The sequence below is a fragment of the Gallus gallus genome, chromosome 1 (assembly GCF_016699485.2).
Source record: "Gallus gallus isolate bGalGal1 chromosome 1, bGalGal1.mat.broiler.GRCg7b, whole genome shotgun sequence".
NCBI lineage: Eukaryota > Metazoa > Chordata > Aves > Galliformes > Phasianidae > Gallus > Gallus gallus.
Window position 1 is genome coordinate 168,125,553 of NC_052532.1, and position 22,338 is coordinate 168,147,890.

Sequence of the window (22,338 nt, forward strand, 5' to 3'; positions counted from 1 at the left end):
CCTGGATGTGTTTAAAAACCGTTTGGATGTGGTGCTCAGGGACATGATTTAGCGGAGGGTTGTTAGAGTAGTATGGTTAGGTTGTGGTTGGACTCAGTGATCTTAAAGGTCTTTACCCACCTTAGCAATTCTATGATTCGATGACATATGGTTTTCTTTTCCGTTAAGAAAACAAAGTTCTTTGATTTTTAAAAGCAGAAGAATTAGAAGATTGACAGAGATTATAATAAATGTAAAAAGAACCGTGGAAGCAGTTGTATGGGATGGTACAAAATTTACAGGTTTAGTGATTCCAGATTAGTAGTTTGCTTATGTTGTAAGGATACAGTATGGACTATACCTAACCACCTATGCCTAACCAGTAACCACCTGATCTTGGTTAGTTATTATAGTTGAATTCTTTGCTTATTTCAGGATTTTCTTTCTTGGAACTTCAATTCTGGTAATGTCTCCGTTGATTCCTGCTTGGATTGGATCCCTGAAGTATTTCTCAGCCTTATCTTTCTGATTTTTTTTGAATATATCTCCTGTCTGATAGCCACATCATGAGCTCATTGTTTAAGGGTGTGCAAAGTAAAGTAACCTTTCATAGTACAGAACGGCTTTGTGTTGGTAAACTGCCACTGTTCAGTTTAAATTTTGCTGGGTTCAAGAATGGTTGGGGGAGTATGTGAATAATGTGAGTAAGGATCATTAACCTCAGCATCTGTGTGAGACGTACAGGCAGCAAAGGAAGTAATTAAATGAGAAATCTTTGCTTTCCCTGTTGTTGTAAACTGGCATCAGATAGCTCAACCGTGTATTTGTCTACACGCCTTTGATATGCCCAAAGATCAAATAACTTCTTTTAATTTCCTCGTTTGCAGGAAAATCTGTTACAGAATGTGACACAGTTCAAGTGTAAAGATGAATGAAAAATAAACATATCTCTATTTCAGTCTGTCAGATATGAAAAATAACCATCTTTGTAGTGTGGGCAGGTGAGTTTCTTCTCAGAAATCAGTTATGTTCTAGCTTCTACAAATGGGAAATAGGAGGTAACCCTTTGAATAGTCACCAAGGCAGATAATGCAGAGCATAAATGGTATCCTCTCTTTATAGCTTGAGGAAAAATAGTAATAGGCTTTACAACTAAGAATGAAATGAAAAACCATGGCATTGCATCGAGCTTGTTCTTTCTGGTAGCGTTCTGTCTGTGGGCTGGAAAGGTCAGATCTTTGCTGTGTATGAGTGCATCATTGGAAATTCCCCAATGGAAAGTGAAGAAGGGAGATCTCTACGGCTGAGACAAGAGATGCATAACAGAATGCAGCAGAGTATGTCCTTGCAGGGATCCACCACCACCTCTAGGATAGAATGTAATGCGTGTTTTTACTTGATCTTTCCCTCTTCCCTGAAGTAAGTGGCTTGTCTGAAATGGGTTGTGTGTTTGCATACACAGTTTACAACTTTTGAACATTTCTTTTGAGCTTAGTGAAAGCTGTGGTCATTGTTCTTCTTTCAGGAAAGAGCTGCTTAATTCATGTGGATGTTATCCATGTGAGAAGACTGTAAGATACCTGAAAGTCCCTTTAGGTAAACTGTGGGGACAAAATATAATTTCAGTGTTCTATGCTAATAATTAAAGTGCATCCTTGATGACTGAAGCAAATCTGGAGGACTTTTCAGCACTGAGGTATTGTTTTACTTTCTGTTTCTGTAGAAGAATCATGGAACATTCAGCTTCCATAGGAGTTGCCTGTTCACTATTAAATTTTCTTATACATGCCATTGCTAACAGTTTAGGCAGACAACTAAGATATTTTGGTACAGTAAAGATGATCAGCTGGCCAGTGTGTAATTTGAACACTTACTCAAGTAGTCTCCATGAACCAACCTACTTTGAAGGCTGAAAACAGCAAAGAGCAAGTTTCTGGTTTTTGAACTGAGAGGATATTTCCCATTACTACTACTGTTTGAGAAAACCCCTGAAGTTTTAGTCCAACTGATGCTAATTAGAACAAAACTGCAATCCATTGATGCTTCTCAGGTCTGGTTGTTTGTTAAGGAGTGTGAAAGTTAATGGCTTATATTTTCTTTGTCCTGCAGAAGGCACGGAAGAGGGAGGAGTGCTTCGTGGTCTGTGAACAGTTTCACATTAAACAATGTGGTGATGGAAGGTGTTTGCTTTCCAGTATTTTTTTCTATCTCAAGATGCAGGTGTTTGGCTCTCAAATCTCTTAATACCTCCACAGTGTTCTGCAGGAAGAATTGCAGTGGTTTTCAATGTGTTTTCAGGGAGCTCTGTGAACTTCCAGACCGGACTGATCTTTTTCATGGGAACAGAGGTGTCTCAGCAGCCTTTTTTTCCGCTAGCCTTAACCCCAAGCTGCTGTTGTCCTAAAGAGCAAGAGATGGCAGATAAAGGAGGAATGTAAATGTCTTATGCTACCGTGGAAAGCTGTGCACATAGGACAGAGCAGTAACAAAGCAGACTGCTGCATTAGCACCCCCTTTCTTTGTCCAGGCTTGTGATGTTCTATTGCGTATGGTACTTGCAGAGAAATTTCCTCTGTCTCTGAGGAACTGGAGTGTTCCAGAGTCAACCATGAGAATGTGCTTTCAGGTAACCATTATTGAGTTAGCACTTCCCTTATCCTCTCCTCTTGCTCACCCTTAAAGTTTGCTCAGTTTTAGCTTCAGGGAGAGATGGCTTCTGACTTCGGGTTGCTTCAGGATAGTTAGAGCACTGCTTGAGTATAAATGTGGATTGCACATAGTTTACACCAGCAATCAATACACTTTATTGGGAGGTTACATTGCACTGTGGAAAAGTAACCCACATTCTCTCTCATGGAGTGGCAAATGAAATACAGCAGAAGAACAAGTGAAAGAGGAGCGAGGTTGTATGCAAGGTCTTTGTCAAGTGCATCATCCAGTTTTTCATGCCACTCCTGGCTTATGTAGGCCTCGTACTGCTTTGGCTGTAACTGCAGACAGATCAGAGAGCTTTTTGTGTTACACCTGAAGGAAGGCTGGAGGAAGCACTTTTTTTTGATGGTTACTGTTAGGGATGAATTCCTTGTAAGCCATTCTGTTCATACTTATTATAGACGAATAGGTTCATGCTATAATTTGAACACCGTTGTGGAAAGTAGGTTCCTGGAAAAGCTGAGGGGGCTACAAAAAATGGTGAAGAGTCCAGAGGAGAAGACATATGAGGAGTGGCTGGTTTGCTCAGCCTGGAGCAGAGGAGCTGAGGGGAGGCCTGATGGCGGCTGCAGCTCCTCACAGGGAGCGGCACTGAGCTCTGCAATCTGTGACAGCGACAGGGCCTGAGGGAACGGCATGGAGCTGTGCCAGGGGAGGGGCAGTGGGGGTTGGGGACAGGGTCTGCACCAGAGGGCGGTGGGTATGGAACAGCCTGCCCAGGGCAGTGGGCACGGCCCCGAGCTGCTGGAGTTCAAGGAGCATCTGGACAACGCTCTCAGATGTTAGGGTCTGATTTTTGGGTGGCCCCGTGTTGAGCCAGGAGTGGGACCCAATGATCTGTATGGGTTCCTTCCAACTCGGGGTATTCTATGGCTCTTAAGTTTTTGGTAGGTGTGCCTTGCTATTTCTGTGCTTTCCAGTCCTTCCACATGGTCTGGGCAGCGCTGCTGCAGGCATGACTGGGTCTGTGAGGGCGGGACTCCCTCTTGCGGTGACATCTCCGCCAGGCTTTGCGCTGTGCTGCTCTCACTGTTGCTTTCCTTCAGTCTCCTGTCGCTTTTCCCTCTGAAATCCTGAATTTAAGCCCTTTCTGGTAACTTCGGTCAACATATGACTGCTATGGCAATTGTGGCGATTGTCAGTAATACATAGAGTTCATAGAGCTCCACAAAGTAGTGCTTAGGTTTTGTGTGTGAAACAGAAGTGCCACTTCATAATCCGTTCAAAGTATTTTTCTGTGTGTTTTTCATGCACTGCTGTGGAAACCAAACTATTTTGACTTTAAGGGGCATTCTTTATCTTCTGTTATTTTTTTTCTGTCAAATAACTTGAATAGAATTGTCTCCCTGCTTAAGAGATTCCACGTGCCCTTTGTGTCGCAGTTATCGTGACCAAGGCAGAATGCATTGGACACAAGATTTGGCAGAGGTCTGTGCGCTCACTTTGTTGTGTGTATAGCATCTCTGGTAGTAGAAGTGGCTGGCGACAGTGGGAGCTGGTGCATCTCCAGGGCATTACTCAGTGACACTGCCAGCTAGGGATGGGAAGTAGTGGGGGGTAAGATGTGCTGTTCTGCTCAATAACACCAGGTTTTAGGGTGCATCTCGGGAGGCCACAGCATTTTATAGCCATGCTGTATTATTTTCACAACTAACGTAGGGCATTTGTCTACAGGATAATGGATTCTTCTACCACTTAGGTGGAAAATAAGCGCAGTTGTGCTAATAATAGACCATTTGCCTTTGCCACAGCAAGTATGGGTGGGGTGCAGAGTTGCTGAAGGTCTTAAGCACTGATAGGATTTAAGTACTGATTTCAGTTGTCTGAGATAAAGTACCATTTTGTGGCTTTAATTATCAGTGAAGGTACAATTAGGTAATACGGAAATGCAGGCCTCCTAAAAGACAGCTGAAAACATGGGAATGGTAAAAATGGTAAAGCTCCCTATGGTTGTATTGTGTGCTATATATGCCTTTTTTTTTAATGCGTTTCCCAGCGTTCGTATTTGCATAACTTTCCTCTGAAGTTGGAGTTGAATCAACTGTGTTGTTTTTTTTTTTAAGCTCATGCAGTGTATTGCTTGAATTTTTTGTCAGTCCAATTCAGACATCTCATTTGAATACCTTGAATGGCATCTTAGTACAAATGCAAATACCTTCTTCAAAGTAATTTCTGTCTTTTGTTCGGTAAGAGCTGAAGACTACGAGAATAGGAACTTGGTGGGCCGTAGTAAAGGTTGTTTGGGTGACTTTTTTTACCATTCTATTTCTCAATTTTGAAACACCATATCTAAGAGAGATTTCTTCTGTTTCAATTGTATGCCTACTATTTTTTTCCTGCTTAGTTGTGGACAGATTCTCAATTCCAACTTTGGCTTTTTAAAGGCTTTTTTTTATATATATAAATACAATTTTATAATGTGTTTTTCTACAATCTGAACATTTTAAATCTTTTTAAGAAACTGCATTCTTGGAAAATCTTGGCAAAGATTTGTGACATAGAAGTGCATGGGCATGTTTATTTAATGGATGACTGGTCTTAAAGCTCTGTATGGTCTACAAGCTGCTCAACAAATCGGTTGCAAAGGTTGTGGTCCGCAGTGGGATTTCATTGGGGCTCCAAGAACTGCAAGATTATGTCCTGAGGATGGGCTCAGCCATCTCTGCTCTGATGACAGCCTGGAGCCCTGTGCCCAGTCCCCAAACATGGCTTGGAGCCAGCTGTGAGTCGCTCCTTGGTGGCCTCAAGTTTTGCTGTTCATTGTTCATTCCCAACTGAGGAAGTGCTCGTTTCACGTAGTTCCTGTCCAGCTTCCAACATAGTAACATTTCTTTGTACAAAAGCAGTGTCGTTGCTACAAAATTGGGTTGATTCTTTTAAAGATCAAGAATCCGTCTGATATTTTTCTTAACTGACTTGCTTATTTTTTTGTGTGTGTTCCATTCCTTTATTTTGGAGTTTTAACAAACTTGTTCTTGGCAGGAAGAGGTGAAATAAAGCCAAATGGTGTTTGAAATAAAATAATGAATGAATTGTGTATTCCATGTAAAACACACAAAGCTTGCTCTGGTGCCCTCTCCATTGCTGGGCTGTTTGTCTATGTTTGTGTTGCCTGTTCCATAACAGAATAACAGGAAGTAGTCACCTCGAGTTAAACCCATATGTAGTTTTAGTGACCGTTAATGTACCACAATGGATTAATTACTCTGTGGGTTAGAAACCATAATCAGCTTAGTCAAAACTCCTTTAAAGTCTACCAAATCCTACATCTGTCTGTTCCTTTCTATTTCTGTAGCAGAAGCAGGTCTGTACGATAATGGCATTATTTTTAGTTGCCCTGAGGTGTTATTTTTTTGAATTAATGAAGTAGGGGAGTTGTGCAGCTTTGTGATTTGGGAAATAGGGAGTTGAAAAAAAAAATACAGTAAAAAAAAAAAAAGTAGAGGTTTGCCAACTATTTCTGTATTTTAAAAATGTTTTCAAAAGCTGTTGAAAAAATAGTTTCTGCATCCTTCTGCTTCCTGAATTAATGAACCCCATAAAACATTTTCAGAAACTTTCTGAAAATGTTTTTGAATTGTGACAGAAACAAAATGCAAACACTGCTTTTTCTCATACAGTTCCAAGGACTGTGCAGTTTTGTTCAGGCTCAGCAATGATGAATCCTTTGTATTATAGTTTAGAACTTAAATGTCAGGTGCAATACTTACAGAATCATAGAATGGCCTGGGTTGAAAAGGACCACAATGATCATCGAGTTCCAACCCCCCTGCTTTGTGCAGGGTCGCCAACCACCAGACCAGGCTGCCCAGAGCCACATCCAGCCTGGCCTTGAATGCCTCCAGGGAGGGGGCATCCACAGCCTCCTTGGGCAACCTGTTCCAGTGCATCACCACCCTGTGTGTGAAAAACTCCTCTTAATATCCAACCTAAACCTCCCCTGTCTCAGTTTAAAACCATTCCCCCTTGTCCTATCACTATCCAAAAGAGACGAGGGTACCTTGGTATAAGTAACACCAAACTAATTATGTAGCTTTCAGAGGTTTATGTAAATGTTTACATATGTCAGTAAGATACATTATCGAGTTCATTTGCAGAATGCTCCCCTTACTTTTCAGTGTTTAAAATGTACTTTTCTTCATGGAATTTTCAGAGACATCTAGAAGCTGCCAGCCTTTCTTCCCACCTGCATCATGTACGGAGGCTCCTTTTTTGATTGAATAAAGCTAACTGAGTATTAAATAAGAGTATTAAATAAAACATGTAGCTTTTTTGCATAGTCAGAGCCTTAGGGGTTGGAAAGGACCTCTGGAAATCAGAGAATCCAGCCCCCTGTTAATACACATTTCCTATAGTACGTTCCACAGGAAATCGCACAGGCAGGTTTTGCATATCTCTAGAGGAGACTCTACAACGTCTCCACCTTAGCAGATACAGTTATTATTATTTAGGAAACAACAATAGATATAATAGTGTTGAAATGAACCCAAACCTGTAGTAACTGGACAATAATAAATAATTGATTTCCTTTGTTCTTAGTTAATTGAATTCCTTTGTTGTATACGCATTGTGTCCAACAACTTAGTGTCCTGAAGGATAAAAGGAAGGATTTTGTCTGCTATCATCTGTGGGTATTTTGTTTTGTCCTTCTTCACATTAACAGCCTTGAAGCCCTTGCGAACCAAGGACAGCAATAAGAACAATTTTTAAAATATAAAAATAGTAATAAAATTAATAATAAATAATTTTACTGTGTTCCTCAATGTCTTTTAGAGGAATGGGATGAATCTAGTTGCTCTTCCATTTCTTGGAAGTCCAAGATTTTTTCTGGGATAAGGGGAAAGTAATGTCAACAGACCGTTTTGTTTAATGTGAAGGGAAATGTGGACAGAATTGAAGCTGGGGTCTGGGTGGTAGGCTGCAGCTTAAGCCAGCCTAAGATTGTGTTCCCAGTCTTAGATGTATGTATCGCTTTCGGAGGATCAGAGCAAAGCTGAGAGGCCACTCCTCATGTACCACTCAGGTCCTTGGAGGTACTCTCCAGCCTAGGGCTGAGTTTCAGTTTGCTCTTCTGAACCACCCTGCTCCATCCCTGCTATGGGATGAAATGACAGCGATGGTGTGGGGATGTCACTACAGAAGGTGTTGTTTAAAAAAAGGGGGAAGGTTTTCTTTGAGGTTGGATTGTAAAATAGGAAGATCTGTTGCATGATTCTTAGTCATAACATGTCAGTCCTCTGTTGCTGGCTATATTTATTATCCGATATTATGGCAGCAGGATAGGGAACCTGTGTTAAGTTTTTTTGTTTGTTTGTTTCTGGAATGCTATGTTACTCACATGGGAAACAGAAAACAGGAGAGGATTAAGCACTGATGCAAAGGATCGTTGAAGAGCTTTCTTCTACTTTAAAGATTTCCCATCTCTTGGTTTGATTGCAGAAGTGAAGGAAAGTAGAAATAGAGATAATGCTGCATCTAACCGCCATCAAAGTCTCCCAAGACAAAGCAGAGCATTTCAAGCATTGCTGTTGTATAGTAACTTACGGGTGAATAATTTTGACTGAGGTACCCGATTCAACCACGTTACCATTTGAGTTAGCAGGACTGCTCTCCCTTTATGCACTCATTGGCCATTGCTGTTATCTTGGTCAAGTTTGGAGTAGTGAGTCTGGATTATTGTTGGAAGTGAAGCAAAGTGGAGGCTGACAAGGGGAATGGAGAGAGATGAATTGCAGTTTGGGTTGCAGGAAACAGGAACAATGCCAAAAGTGATAGAATTTTCCTAGTGGCAATAGTTTTGTGCTCATGCTGTGCCTCTGTGCAGCAAACTGAGCCTGACATGGCAAAATTAACAAGAAGATTTTCAGGCTTCTGACAGTTTGTTCAAAAAAAGCAAAATTATTTTATGGTCCTGAAAAGATGAGATCCTCTAGAAATGTGTCTGCTAAACTTTGGTTCTTTTACCTTCTTGCAGTTAAAGAAAGTAAGCTTCAAAACAAGTGTTAAAGGAGCAGGGAGGAGGCTTGAGCTAGTGGCAGCAAAGATGTGAGGGGATCATCAAGATCCATTTTCCTGTATCCTTCCTGTCAGACATCTTTTTGTTGTTGTTGTTGTTTGTTTGTTTGTTTTGCTCAGGCATATTCCTGTTCCTTCCACTTGAGAGATGAGCATTCTCCAGATCACATTATCAGTCTGATTGTATGAATGGATTGTATGAATAAATTGTATGAATAGAGTGGTTTCTGATGATAGAACATAGTTGTTCTTGCACATATCTATTTGTGTATCAGTCTTGAGACATAGTATATGAGCTTTGGAGTCTGTACAGGGTTGCGGTTTCAAGTATTTGAATCCTGCAAATAATTACATTTTATTAGACTGAATAAAATTTAATTGAATGTTTGCTCTTTTATACGCAGTCCGTTCCATTTCAAAGTTCTAAAGGTTAGGGCTAGTCTTATTTTGTTTAATAAAACATTGGCTTTATTTGTTGTCTGGCTTTAGGATTATATTTATTTCCTTATTTTAATAAAGAAGCATAATTTTTCAAAGTATGTACTTCTGATGGTTAAAAAAAATGTACTTTCTTTTTTTCAGATCTATCAAAGAACAGATTAACAGAGATTCCTACGGAGTTGTGCCATTTTGTGTCACTGGAAACGCTAAATCTATACCACAATTGTATTAAAATTATACCAGATGCCATAGTGAACTTACAAATGCTAACTTACTTAAATTTGAGGTAAGTTTGTTTACCATGTTTTCTGTTTAATTGCAAATGCGTCAGGAGTTTTTGTCTGCACTTTGTGTTCTTGGAACAATTGACTCTGTTTTTATTGCAAACAGTAATGTAGAAAAGACATTGGGTGTAGATGTAGCTCTCTATATGAAGATATTGTGAAGGCTAAAATGAGAAACTTTAAGGATGGACTAAGTAACATGCATCCTTTTCTTTCCCTTATTCTGTGAATGAATTGAGAATGCTTATTAAAGCAGCATGGTTGGATTCTTTTCCTTCCCACTTGATAATAAATTTTGTGTAGTTAGTTGTGCTTATTGTAGGGACAGAGGACTGATTACTTTCCTCTATGGGCAGGAAAAGTGTGATTTTTATCACTAATATCCTCCGCTTATGACAGATTTATAGTTGGTACCTTTTTTAGGAAGAAGTGACAAAGAATTAGACACCTCTGTCTCTCTTCCAGGAAAACTGTGCGTGAATACTAATCAATATTGAGAATGTCTATTGGTTGAAGTGCAACTGAATGTGTTTTTGGTTTTGAGAGAGGATATATGTCAGCAATTTTTCATGTGGGACAAGGCACGGAGGTTTATTTGCAGTTGAGTATGTGTAGAAACTGTAATAGTGAAGATATAATAATAATATAATAATAAGGGATTTAAGAATGAGGTTCATGTGCCATGGAATGCCAATTTTGGTTTTAAAAACTGAAAGAGAATAATGTGTCCTGGGTACCTGCACACATGTGAGGAGTAGGACTTGTAAATTTGAATTAGCATTACAGTTAGATGTGCATAAAGAAATTAGGACTGGATGAAATCAAATTTGCATAGAACATCTTCATAAATTTAGGAGTTAGAATGAATTATCTCAGTGTAGCGATGGAATTTGAGTCATCGCAAACCCAGAATACTCAAAAGTTGCTAACAGTTATCACATTCAGTTGGACGTTCTAAACAAATGGGCGATTTAGAAGTCTTACTAATGAAAATCTCCTGGAATATTTTTTTCTTCACTTGGACATGACCTTCCCCAATACAAGTTGAACACAATAAGCAATCTGTAGAAGAGAGATTGATTTTGTAGCCATGTTGCTTCCTGGTAAGAAAAAGACAGCCAATCTAAAATGAATTTTTTTGTGTCTCATGCCAGGAAAGCCCAGATGCTAAACTGAATTAGAAAGTAATGCCAGGAGATGAGTGGTATCCACGAAAGCACCAAAAATATATACAAGTTTTATTTAAGGAAATCGTTTTTAAGCAAACACAAGAATTTATTGTTCACATACCCTGGATATGTGCTTTTCCTTATCTCTCCGTGGGTTGCTTCTGAGTTCTGTCAAACTTGAACGTTTTTTTTTTTTTACTGATTCATCTGTATTTTTTCTGATTTATGGGAGAGACGCTTTGATTCTGAGCTTCCTCAATTTGACTTGGATCGAACTTAAAAATGATTTCTACTTCTATTTACATATTTTTGGTCCTACGTCTGCTGTGTAATGGATCCTTCTCTGATTTCAGGCTTCCCTAGTTGAGTATTAAAATAGTGAACAAATAAAAACACGTTCTAGTTAGGGCATTCAGACTCTTGTAGACAAAAATGGATGAGGACAATACATATATTATTTTACTGAGTTTAAAGTTTCACAAATATAATGCTTTTGTGCTTTTATTTTCTTCTCTAGCTGAATAAAAACTTCTGTCTTGGCAAATCACCAGGTGGGGAGAACTGGGAATTTAAAAATTTTGCACATAGGAAAAGTTTGTGCATCCACGATGGCAAAAGAAGGAATGGAGCAAGGCTTCATAACAGTGGATCAGTCTGTGATCTTCACATTTATGAAGTGATTATGATGTTTTAGTTTTTGTATCTTCATAGCTTTAAGGATGACTAGAGAATGTACTCTCTACTGTCTGTCTTTTTTTCATCATTTCATGTGATACCTTAAGCAACAGAAACAATTGTTTGTGATTTGAGATGACAGTTCCAGACTATATTGTAGTAATTGTGGATAATTCTGAAGAAGATTGAACAGGAATGCTAATGCTTCTGATTGTTTTTGATGAGCAACTACTTCAGGGCATTTTTTTGGCCCTTGAATGTCAGCATTACAGAACTAGCACTTATTTTTCATAGAATCAAAGAATCATTAAGATTGGAATAAACGTCTAAGTTCATTTAGTCCAGCCATCCACCTACCACCAATGTTGCCAACTAAACAGTGTTCCCTAGTACCACACTTAAACTTCTCTTGAACACATTCCTGGACAGTGACTCAACCACCTCCTTTAATGACCTCTTTCAGTGCACGACCACTCTTTTGGAGAAGTTTTTTCTAATACCTAGCATGAACCTTCCCTGGTGCAACTTAAGGCTGTTCCCTCTCATTCTAATGTTAGTTACCTCAGGAGAAGAGGCTGAGCCTCTCCTTGGCACCACCTCCTTTCCAGGTAGCGGTAGAGGGGTCTCCCATGATCCTCCTCATCTCCAGACTGGAACCATCTTAGTTCCCTCAGCCTTTCCTCATAACACTTACGCTCCGGATCCTTCACAGTGCTGCCTTCTATGGACGCGCTCCAGGGCCTTAATGTCTTTCTTGTAGTGAGGGGTGCAAAAGTGAACCCAATACTCAAGATACAGCCCCACAAGAGCTGAGTACAGGGGGACGATCACTTCCCTGCTCCTGCTGGCTGCACTATTTCTAATATAAGCCAGGATGGCACTGGCCTTCTTGGCCACCTGGGCACACTACTGGCTCACGTTCAGTCAAGTGTCAAACAACACCTCCAGATCCTTTTACTCCACACAATCTTCCAGCCACTCTGCTACAAGTCTGTAGCTTTGCATGAAGTTATTGTGATCGAAGTGCAGGACCCAGCACTTGGTCTTGTTGAATTTCTTCCTGTTGGCCTCAGCCCACCAATCCAGCCTATCCAGATCCCTCTATATTTTTGTATATAGATACTGGAAAGTATCAGTGTTTATATGTATGTATATATAACTAATACTTCTGCTCCATACAGTGTGCTTTTAATGTGTCTTCCTTGTCCTTTTCTTCGAAAGGAATGAATAATCATTTTTCAGAATTTATTCAGTTAAATCATGTATAATACACTCTAGTCCAAATCATAGAATAGATTAATTCTTAATTTCCTGTGAAGATACTAGAATGGGGCAGTCTAATTCTATGGTAAACTTTGATTACTGTGTTTTTTATTTGTTTTTCAGCTACTTTAGGGTATTAGCAGGAGTCTCATTTTTTATATCCTTGAATTTGTTATATAATAATGAGACTTGTTTGTCTCCTAGCCTGTGTAACTGAAATGGTGGTGACTTTGTGAAACATTTTGAGATTGTGTGGAACATGAATATGCAGTTGTGTAGTGCACCACTTGATTTGAATGTTTTGTAGAATTGTAGAATTGATATGTAATTTCCTTTTATTTGCCTTATCCCAGGACGTGTTCAACGCCAGGTTGGATGGGGCACTGGGCAGCCTGGTCTAGTATTACATATAGATGTTGGTGGCCCTGCCTGTGGCAGGGTGGTTGGAGCTTGATGATCCTTGAGGTCCCTTCCAACCCAAGCCATTCTATGATATGTGGAACAACATAGGCAAGGCTGTCACTCACCAAATCAGGCTGCACTGGGCCCCATCCAACCTGGCCTTGAATACCTCCAGGGATGGGGCATCCACAGCCTCTCTGGGCAGCCTGTGCCTCACTACCACAGTGAAGAGTTTCTTCCTCACATTTAAGTCTACCCTTTTTCAGTTTACGACTTACTCCTTGTCCTATTGCTATACTCCCTGTTAAAGAGTCCATCCCTATCCTTCCTGTAGGTCCCCTTCAAATACTGGAGGGCCAAAGTAATATCTCCCTAGAGCCCTATTTTCTCTAGGCAAAGTAACTTTCCAGCCTTAAAGTGAAAGCCTTAAATTTCATTGAAGATGAATATCAAGAATTCTTTTTATTCATATTTCCCTCAATTGCTCAGATGAGATCCGTGTGACGTTCCCATGCATTTCTAGGTAACTTGAGGCATCTGAATCTCTTCTCTAGCTTGAGTGTGAACATCAGGAGGCAGACGAACAAATTTGTAGATTTTAAGAGAGGAGCACTTGACAGGATCTCAGGAGTTCTTCCACCAAGTCTTGATAAGCCTTGCACATCATAAAGAAAAAAACAGGCTTCAGGTATGGAGCTATACCATTAGGATATATCCTACCGTACCCCAATATGCAGCTTTGTAGCACACCACTTGACTTGAATGTTTTGAGACTTGTAGAATTTATATGCAATTTCCTATTATTTCACCTAAATGTTGTCTTTTATTGAAATTACACAGGGCAATATTTACAATCTGTTTTTACAGGTCAGTCATGCATATTTGGTTTCTGGAGTCATAACAGTTGTGCAGAAGATAACTAAAATGGTCCGTTGTTTCCTTACAGGTTAATGCACATTAAAAAAAAAAGTTGCATTCTATTAAAATTGTCAAGTTTTCTTGGAAGGACAATAGTTAATTCATTATTCTTTTGCATATAATAAAGTTTCTTCTTGTGATTTATGAGTTAATTTCCAGAAATTAACATTTATAATCACATGGCATTTGTCATCTGTAAGTTCAGGCTTCCTGAGTCATTCTTTCTAGAATGAGAACTGAGGTCTCTGGGTAGTTTTCTCCCAAGTTTTTCTTTTACTCATGATTCCTTTTCATGAAAATCCTCTACTCTTTTTTATTTTATTTTATTTTCCAAAAAAAAAAAAGGTGTAAAGGCTGGAATGCCTTACATTAGAGTTGTTTAAAAATATTTCAGCTATTTTAGAAAAAAAAGTATGGTACAGAGATAAAATGCTTCAATAGAAGTCTTGAAAAGAGCGAAACACTGTTTCCAATTTGTTTTTTTGCTATGGGTACCTGAGTTAATAGATCTTATTTAGGTTTTATTTCTAGCAAGGATCTTCTTATTCTGTGCTTAAATAAATTGCTGTGGAAACCCTGGAGGAAAGAAAGTCTCAAAAGTATCCTATAATGTATGTTCAAATCCCACATTACCGAAGAAGTGTTTGCCATTAGAATGAATGGATTAACCCACTGAAAAGTTCACTGGTTTTGAGAATTCAGAAGACGTAATAGATAAAGAACAATCTCTGATATTTCTGTCTAATCACTTGAAGGATCCTTCTCTCTTGGAATCACAGTTGAAATGTTGAAATATTTGAGACATATTAGGATGGTACTGTTCAGTATCTTCTACCAGTAGACCTTTATGTTACAGCACTATTGACTGCTGGCATTTTAAGGTGACACCTCTGAGTAACTGGTGAAAATGTTCTCCTTCCCCTCTCCAGTAATTTATCCAGTGTCTTGTAGCACAATATACACGCAGGAAAAGAAAACAGTCTTGCAGTTGTTTCTTTTCCCATTGTGTTTGGAAACATCCCGGTGGAGAAATTTCAAAACCTTTATATTTGCTGATCCAATGCTTATGCTTATGGTCTTGGAAAATGTTATGTAGCAGCAGACTGTAATCCACATTGGCCATTGCTTTCAGAAGAAGAGAGAAAACGTCTTTAAATTTGCTTGGCAGAGGTGTCTCACTGGTGTTCAGGAAAGCCTGTGGGTGATTTGGAGCTGATCTTGTTTTGTTGGGCTCTAATTTGAGTTAAGAAACATATGGCATGATAAGTAATATCTTCTCATAGAGATTAGGTCCTGTATTCTCCTTGTTAGAGAATGCTGTTCCTCATACTTTCCTGTGTGTTCCAAAGCACTGCTGATGGAAAAATGTAATAGAAAGCACCCTATAAAAGTCTTATTTTTGTTGTATGACTTAATTAACTTCTGGGATTAATCATCTGAAACATTTTCCTATGAAGTTAAAATAAATTGTTTTTAGTATCACACAATCGTAGAAATGCAGGGATTGGAAGGGAAATCATAGAGTCTGACCCTCCTGCTAAAGCAGATACCCTCCAATAGATCACACAGGTAGGCATCCGTACAGGTCTTGAATATCTCCATAGAAGGAAGCTCTACAACCTCTCTGGGCAACCTGTTCCAGTGCTCCAGTGCTCCTTTACCATGAAGAATCACAGAATGGCCTGGTTTGGAAGGGACCTCAAGGATCATGAATCTCCAACCCCCCTGCCAGGCAGGGCCACCAACCTCCCCAGTTACTAGACCAGGTTGCCCAGGGCCCCATCCAACCTGGCCTTGAACACCTCCAGGGATGGGGCATCTACAACCTCTCTGGGCAGCCCATTCCAGCATCTCACCACTCTCCTTGTAAAGAACTTCCCCCTGACATCCAACCTAAATCTTCCCTCTTTCAACTTAAAACCGTTCTACCCTTTCAAAGAGTTTACTCCCCTTAGAAGTTCTTTCCTTCCTACCTTAGTACAGAACTTTCTTGTAGTGCAAGATTGTTGCAATCTACCCTTTTATTTTTTTGTTTGTTTTTTTTTCAAATGATGAATGAAAATATTCTGAAGTATGTGGTCTGTAGGTTACAGGACTGGGACATAGGAGTTTCTGTTTGCTCTTTTAACACTTGAATGGATTTTGTGAGATATTAAAGATGTACATTTTTCTTGTTCTTTGGTTTTCACATTATCAAGATGAAAAATAAAGTTGTTCCCAATACAGTGAAATGTTTGTTAGGTAGTCAGAATACGGTGGTATGTAATAGCAACTTTTATAAATAGATACTAGATTGAATTGTTGCCTGGCTGCCTTCTATCAAATTAGGAGAGGGATAATGTTATGGCTTATATTCATTAACCAGTGAACAGTAAACTGATCAGGAGCAAAAAGGATGCACTTAAGAAGAGTATATTTTTTTTCTTCCAGACTTTGATTCCTTACAAAAATGTTCACCACTATGTTTGGGATGTCTGTGAGGTTGGAGGAATAGCAACAAGTACAAAGTGATCTTCAACTATAACATACCATAAAGGAATTGGGAAAATAACCAGTTAAACTGGAATTCTTTTTTGTTCATTTTCACTTTAACCAAAAGCCATATAGAGGAGACTGTAATGAAAACATAGGAATATTGAAATACCTGCTAAGTACTGTCTCAACTGAGGTTTTTGGTGTTCATTAGGAAGGAAAACAGCTATTGTAGATGAAAATCACTGTTAAATTGTTGTTGAAGTGATATAATACCTTTTTTTTTCCCAGAGTGGTAATTCTCCACAATACTGCTTAGTCAGTAATTGCAGGTATTTTTGATCTACAGATGTTTTCCTAAGGATTGCAATTACAAAGCTTGCATGTTATCTGCAGGAAATCTGATCCATCAAAATGAAGGGGTTATATAACTGAAACTTCATGCAAGTATGCAGTAGAATGTCATTGGTGTTCTTAATGATTGTCTTCTTTCTTTGTTTTGTTGCAGTCGAAATCAACTTTCTTCTTTGCCAGCTTGCCTGTGTGGTCTTCCTCTAAAAGTCTTAATTGCAAGCAACAATAAGCTAGGTTCCCTTCCAGAAGAGATAGGTCAGCTAAAGCAGTTAATGGAACTGGTATGTTACTAATTTTGCTATTTTGTTTTTATTTGTATTTAACTAGAGGCAATGAAATACACTTTGCAAACATGTTGGGAAGAAATGCGTCATACTATAATGCCAGTTTTTGACTTCTGAAATGTATTGAGTAGTAACAGTAATTCTCCTTTTTTGTTTTTGCCCCTCAGGACCATTGTGAGCAACATTGCTGCCTTTGTTCATTCAAAACTCAGTCTACAAGTTTAATTTCTTTACCAGCTGTACTGAGTTCATGCTCTGGCTCCTTGTTTTGCTGTGTTTCTGGTTCTGGCATCAGGTTCTGCAAAGCTGTACTGTCATCCAGTACCACCTCTCTTCTTCCTTTCTCTCAGTGCTGTCAGCTTACCACACTGCATTCCACTAATGAAATTGGTCTTAGCAGTCTGTTTGCATTTTGTTTCACTATTTTTGTCATGCAACTTTGCTCAAACATTGTCTAAACAGATTTACAGGCTATATTCCTCTTGGTTTTTCAAAGCTGACTGGATGACTACTATTTCTGCATGCAGTAGTATTCCATCTATAATACATTGTTTAACAAATGAGAGTCAGAAAGTGCAGAAATTTGGTACCTAACTTAAAATTTATTTTATTATATATGGTTTCTAAAAGTTTGTATGTAGAAATTACGTATATGAGTGCTTCCCTTTCCTCCCCCTTTGTCTACATCTTTTTATGTTGTGTGCTTCTGGCACATGTGTAATGCCTTGTGATTGTTTCTGTTCACCTTGACCTCTCAGTTGGCAAACAAACAGTTTTCTGAAGCTGCCAGTTTATGCAGAGCAAAACAATGAAACGTGAACTTTCTCCCAGCTGCTGACATCACCACTGGCTGCATTTATCCTGTGCGTCTTGTTGCTAGCTGAAAGTACCTGCTTATCGTATTGACATGTTTTATAATAATAATTTCTCTACTGAATTCTGTTGAGCCAACCTTGCGTTAGGAGGCAGTGCTGCTACTGAGTCCTCATATATGAAGCAACAACTATGGGGCTTTCTCCTTTCTTCCATTTTATTTGTACAGCACACTGTGGTGTCAGACTTTTACTATTTATTGTAATGAATCTGGTTTGGGGAGGGAAGCAGTTACCTTTTATACCTGAGTTAAACACTGCCAGCTTTGTTTTATTGTTATTGATTTTTAGTAAGTATGAATAATTTATCTAGCAGTTTGAAGTACTTTTTCCTTTAATCAGGTTACTGAAATTGTTTTGATTGAATTACCTTCAAAAACGTGTCTGACTGTAGCATTGTTTCTGTTGTGCTTAAAATAGGTTCACTAAGGGATTATAGGTCCAGTCTTATTGATGGCTGAACAGTATTAAACACGTCCTAACTTAGGGGATAGAATGACGAGACAGAACTGTTAAACTGAAGGAAGTCTGAGTAACAATTCTTGTTAGATTAGGCATGCTTATGCTTCAGATGCCCTCATTACTTAGCTTGGTACTACCGTGAGTACTTTGAACATTTCCAGTGAAGTCAGTTGCATTATTGAGCTGAAAATGACTGAACTGTGATGAAGCACTGAATTGAGAGCTGTATCTGGATTGTTATATTTACCATGATGCAGCTTAGATAATAAGGTGGTTGTTACTCTAGAACTAATAGAAGGAAAAAAAAAAAAAGATTAAATCATGCTGCAGTTGTTGTTGCATGAAATGTTCAGCTGTGTGAGAGCGATGCCAGCCTGAACAGCATATGGCTTGCAGGTGACACTACCAGGCAGCCCTTTGGCAGGGCATGGTCTTGTTTTGGGATACACACAATGCTGATGCTGGCCTGGCCCAAGGGATCAGTCCTGAGAGGCAACAGACACCAACTGACTGTATTCAGTTCTTGGATTACCAGCCTCAGATTTTCAGTGTTTTACAGCTTTTCCTAGGTTGCTTGTAGTAAAATCTGAATGTACATAACAAATGGATTGTCCTTTTTAATTTAACTTTTGAAACAGGTTTTACTTCTGTGGTCACTCTAGAAAGATAACAGCAGTTATGCTACAGCCTAGGTCAGGTCTTTCCAATTAATTGTTTTCTTTCTTCTCTTCTTTTCTTTTTTTATTACATGTTCAGATACATTTTGTATCTGTGACGTTGAATGACTGGTATATTGCATGCTGTAAATGTTTACATTTTCATTTAAATTTTAGGGTAGGGTTCTTCTGTGTAATCATAGAATCATAGAATGGCCTGGGTTGAAAAGGACCACAATGACCATTGAGTTTCAACCCCCCTGCTGTGTGCAGGGTCGCCAACCACCAGACCAGGCTGCCCAGAGCCACATCCAGCCTGGCCTTGAATGCCTGCAGGGATGGGGCATCCACAGCCTCCTTGGGCAACCTGTTCCAGTGCGTCACCACCCTGTGTGTGAAAAACTTCTTCCTAATATCCAACCTAAACCTCCCCTGTCGCAGTTTAAGACCATTCCCCCTTGTCCTATCACTATCCACCCTCGTAAACAGCCGTTCCCTCTCCTGTTTATACACTCCTTTCAAGTACTGGAAGGCCACAATGAGTTCTCCCCAGAGCCTTCTCTTCTCCAAGCAGTATCTGATAATCTGATAGCTGTCTTAAAAGTATTGAGCTTCATGCCACAGAAATTGCTGTTAAATTTCAGAGAGCCTTGCTTTTCTCTAATTGTGAGAAATTATCCATGTTGTCATGCCAGGAAATAACTAATGAGGACATAACAGTGCTAATGCAAGAAGTCTGACCTTCAGCAAAGACTACCCCCAGAACCTGAGTAGTAGCTTGGACTTGATTTCAACTGTCTGTGGATGCCCATCAAGCGAAGTTCCAAAGTGCTAATTGTCACATTTCTCCAACATATAATTGGCTTGAAAAACAGAGACATTTGACTTTGGCAATAATGAAAGCAATACTATCAAAGTAATTGGCAAGTTTAAGGTAAACACTGTCACATATATACACATGAAGTATAGTAAGTATAACTGGAAATAATATAATAGGTCTCTCTATTTATGCAACGTAGTAAGAAAAAAAGATCTAAAGTTGGATTAGTAGGACACAACTGTCTGTAGAGCTCTGGTGAATACTGACATGCTGTCAGAAGAGATGAGTCTTTCTGTGAATGTTTTGAGGCTATGCACTGCCAGACGTTCCTTTTGCACTTCCTTTAAAACTCTCTTTCCCTGACTTGTTCTGATGTGCATGTAAGTGTACTTGATCTAGAGTTTCTCTACCACAAGGTGACTTTAAATTTCAATTTTTTTTTGCTCTAAAAATGAGGATCTAATTATAAACTCATTTCGAGTTTGCAAATTGAAAATAGGACAGTAAAGCTTTAAAAGTAAATGATTTGGGAGCATTGCAATTAACAGCACCGTCGTTTGGGTGAAAGAAGCACTCGTTAACTGGTGTTATTAATTTCCTTGTCTAAAAGCTAAGATTTCCTTACTCTATTTTGACAAGGGAAGGAAGTTTTGGCAACGGTGAGGTTATGGAAAGAAACATGTCTGATAAAAAGAGTGTCACTGCCAGATCAGATCTTGCTATTACTGTTGGTTTATATTAACTGCTTTTTAGAACTGAAGGTACAGAGTTAACGTAATGCTTTTCACTCGTATTAAAGTAGCCATTTTGAAGGAGCTGACTTGGAAGTCTGACTGACTTTTAGGAATTCTGTAGTTGAAGAGCTCCCGTGTGCTGTATGAATCCATCGTCTGAAACAATCAAGAATGGGCATGAACCCTCTGAAAGGGGTATATAAGGATTTTACCCTTAATCTGTTTGGGAAAATTTGGCATTACCCCACTTGGCTCTCATATGATGGAGGGTTTTTTCTCTTTTCTGTTCAGAAATTAATGTGACTGAAACTGACAGATTACCTGGCATTTAACCACAGGTTTCAATGCCCTTTTGATTTCATACTGAGTTTAGACAGCTTGGCAGTAAAAGTGATAGCTACTATGTGATAACTATCTTGTTTTAGACTGACTTAATCCAGTAAGTTGATTTTTATTTTTTTTAGAATGAATTCATGGCAGTTTTATGATAACTCAGTAGTGATAATATCATAAAAATATCATACTTCACAGTAATGCTACTGTATAGGAAATGTTTCCTTAAAATAATACTCACTTGTTTAGCAACATTGAACACTTTAAGCTTAGCTCAACTTTATAGCAGTTATTCCTTTGGAAACACTAAAATGACCATAAGTTCCAAGTCTTAAACCAGCTGAATTTAGCCATCAAATTCAGACCTGCTTAGAACCTGTCTAGGCTTGCAAGAATGAGCTGTTAAAGTAATATGTTAAATACCTTGTAATGACAAGCAAGGCCTGCCCTATTTTAGTGTGGCCTGCTATTTGATCAAATCCATGCCATTTCTGAGCATTGTTATAGAAGGATATTACTATTTTCTATTTAATTTTTGCTTAAATACTTTCTCTAGAAGAATCTTTTTAGAACTCAAATTCACATAGTAACAGTTTTATACATCATCCAAATACATTTTAGTCTATATGATCATGTTGCTGAAATACTCATACCAGCAAAAAGGTAGGACATGTTAAACAAACGGTTCTGAATGTTTGTACAGAATTAACTTTCAAAATTAACTAAAATTAAATAAATATTTGCTCTGGATTGTGAATAATGTGTAAATATTTCCTCACACATCTCGTTTTGCCCACTGAAGGCAGGCCGCAGGTAGTTGCGTGTTTTCAGTTTAATAAAATGTTTAATAAAATTACACATACAAAATAACATATTAGCTACAATTTTTCTCTTTGGAGGCAAAAGTTCATTATTTCTGTTTCATATGCTGTAGGATGTCAGCTGCAATGAAATCACAACTTTGCCACAACAGATAGGCCTGCTGAAATCTTTAAAAGAACTGAATGTCAGAAGAAATTACCTCGAAGTTTTACCCCAAGGTATGAGTTATGAAAAGATCTATAATAAAGGCATTAGGAATTTTGGTATTTTGAAAGTATTGTTTAATCACGTGAGTAAGTAATAATAGAAAATAATTACCTTGTGTTGAAATGTTTTCCATTTGAGTTTACTGTACGTCTGGAGACAATAATGTTAAAAATTTTAATTAATTATCTTTATGATTCTAGGTGTCTTAAGCTGCACAGTGCTTACCTGTGAATGCAGGTAACTGTCAGCTGCTTCAAAGTATTTTAAAATCTATTGTCACTTGTGTATCACATTAACATTCTTTTCCTCTATTCTATACAGGAAAACAAAAAATTATTGTCAGAATTTGGAATTTTGGGGGGAGGAAAGAGGATATTATGTCCTGTGTTTTATTATATGAGGAATAATAGTCCCTTTTCTTTTCTGATGACACAAAGAAAAAGGTTTATTTAGAAATACTATTT

At 38.6% G+C, this 22,338-nt stretch overlaps 1 protein-coding gene across 17 annotated transcripts in view; it reads left to right on the forward strand.

Moving 5' to 3' along the window:
• Positions 1-22,338, forward strand: part of LRCH1 (leucine rich repeats and calponin homology domain containing 1) — a 124,048-nt gene that overhangs the window by 45,406 nt on the left and 56,304 nt on the right. For all 17 annotated transcript variants that reach the window (XM_015276492.4, XM_004938696.5, XM_025146806.3 and 14 more), the window contains exons 2-4: positions 9,289-9,433; positions 16,839-16,965; positions 21,780-21,885. In XM_015276492.4, the coding sequence (XP_015131978.1) occupies positions 9,289-9,433; positions 16,839-16,965; positions 21,780-21,885 (378 nt within the window). The remainder of the gene's footprint in view (positions 1-9,288; positions 9,434-16,838; positions 16,966-21,779; positions 21,886-22,338) is intronic.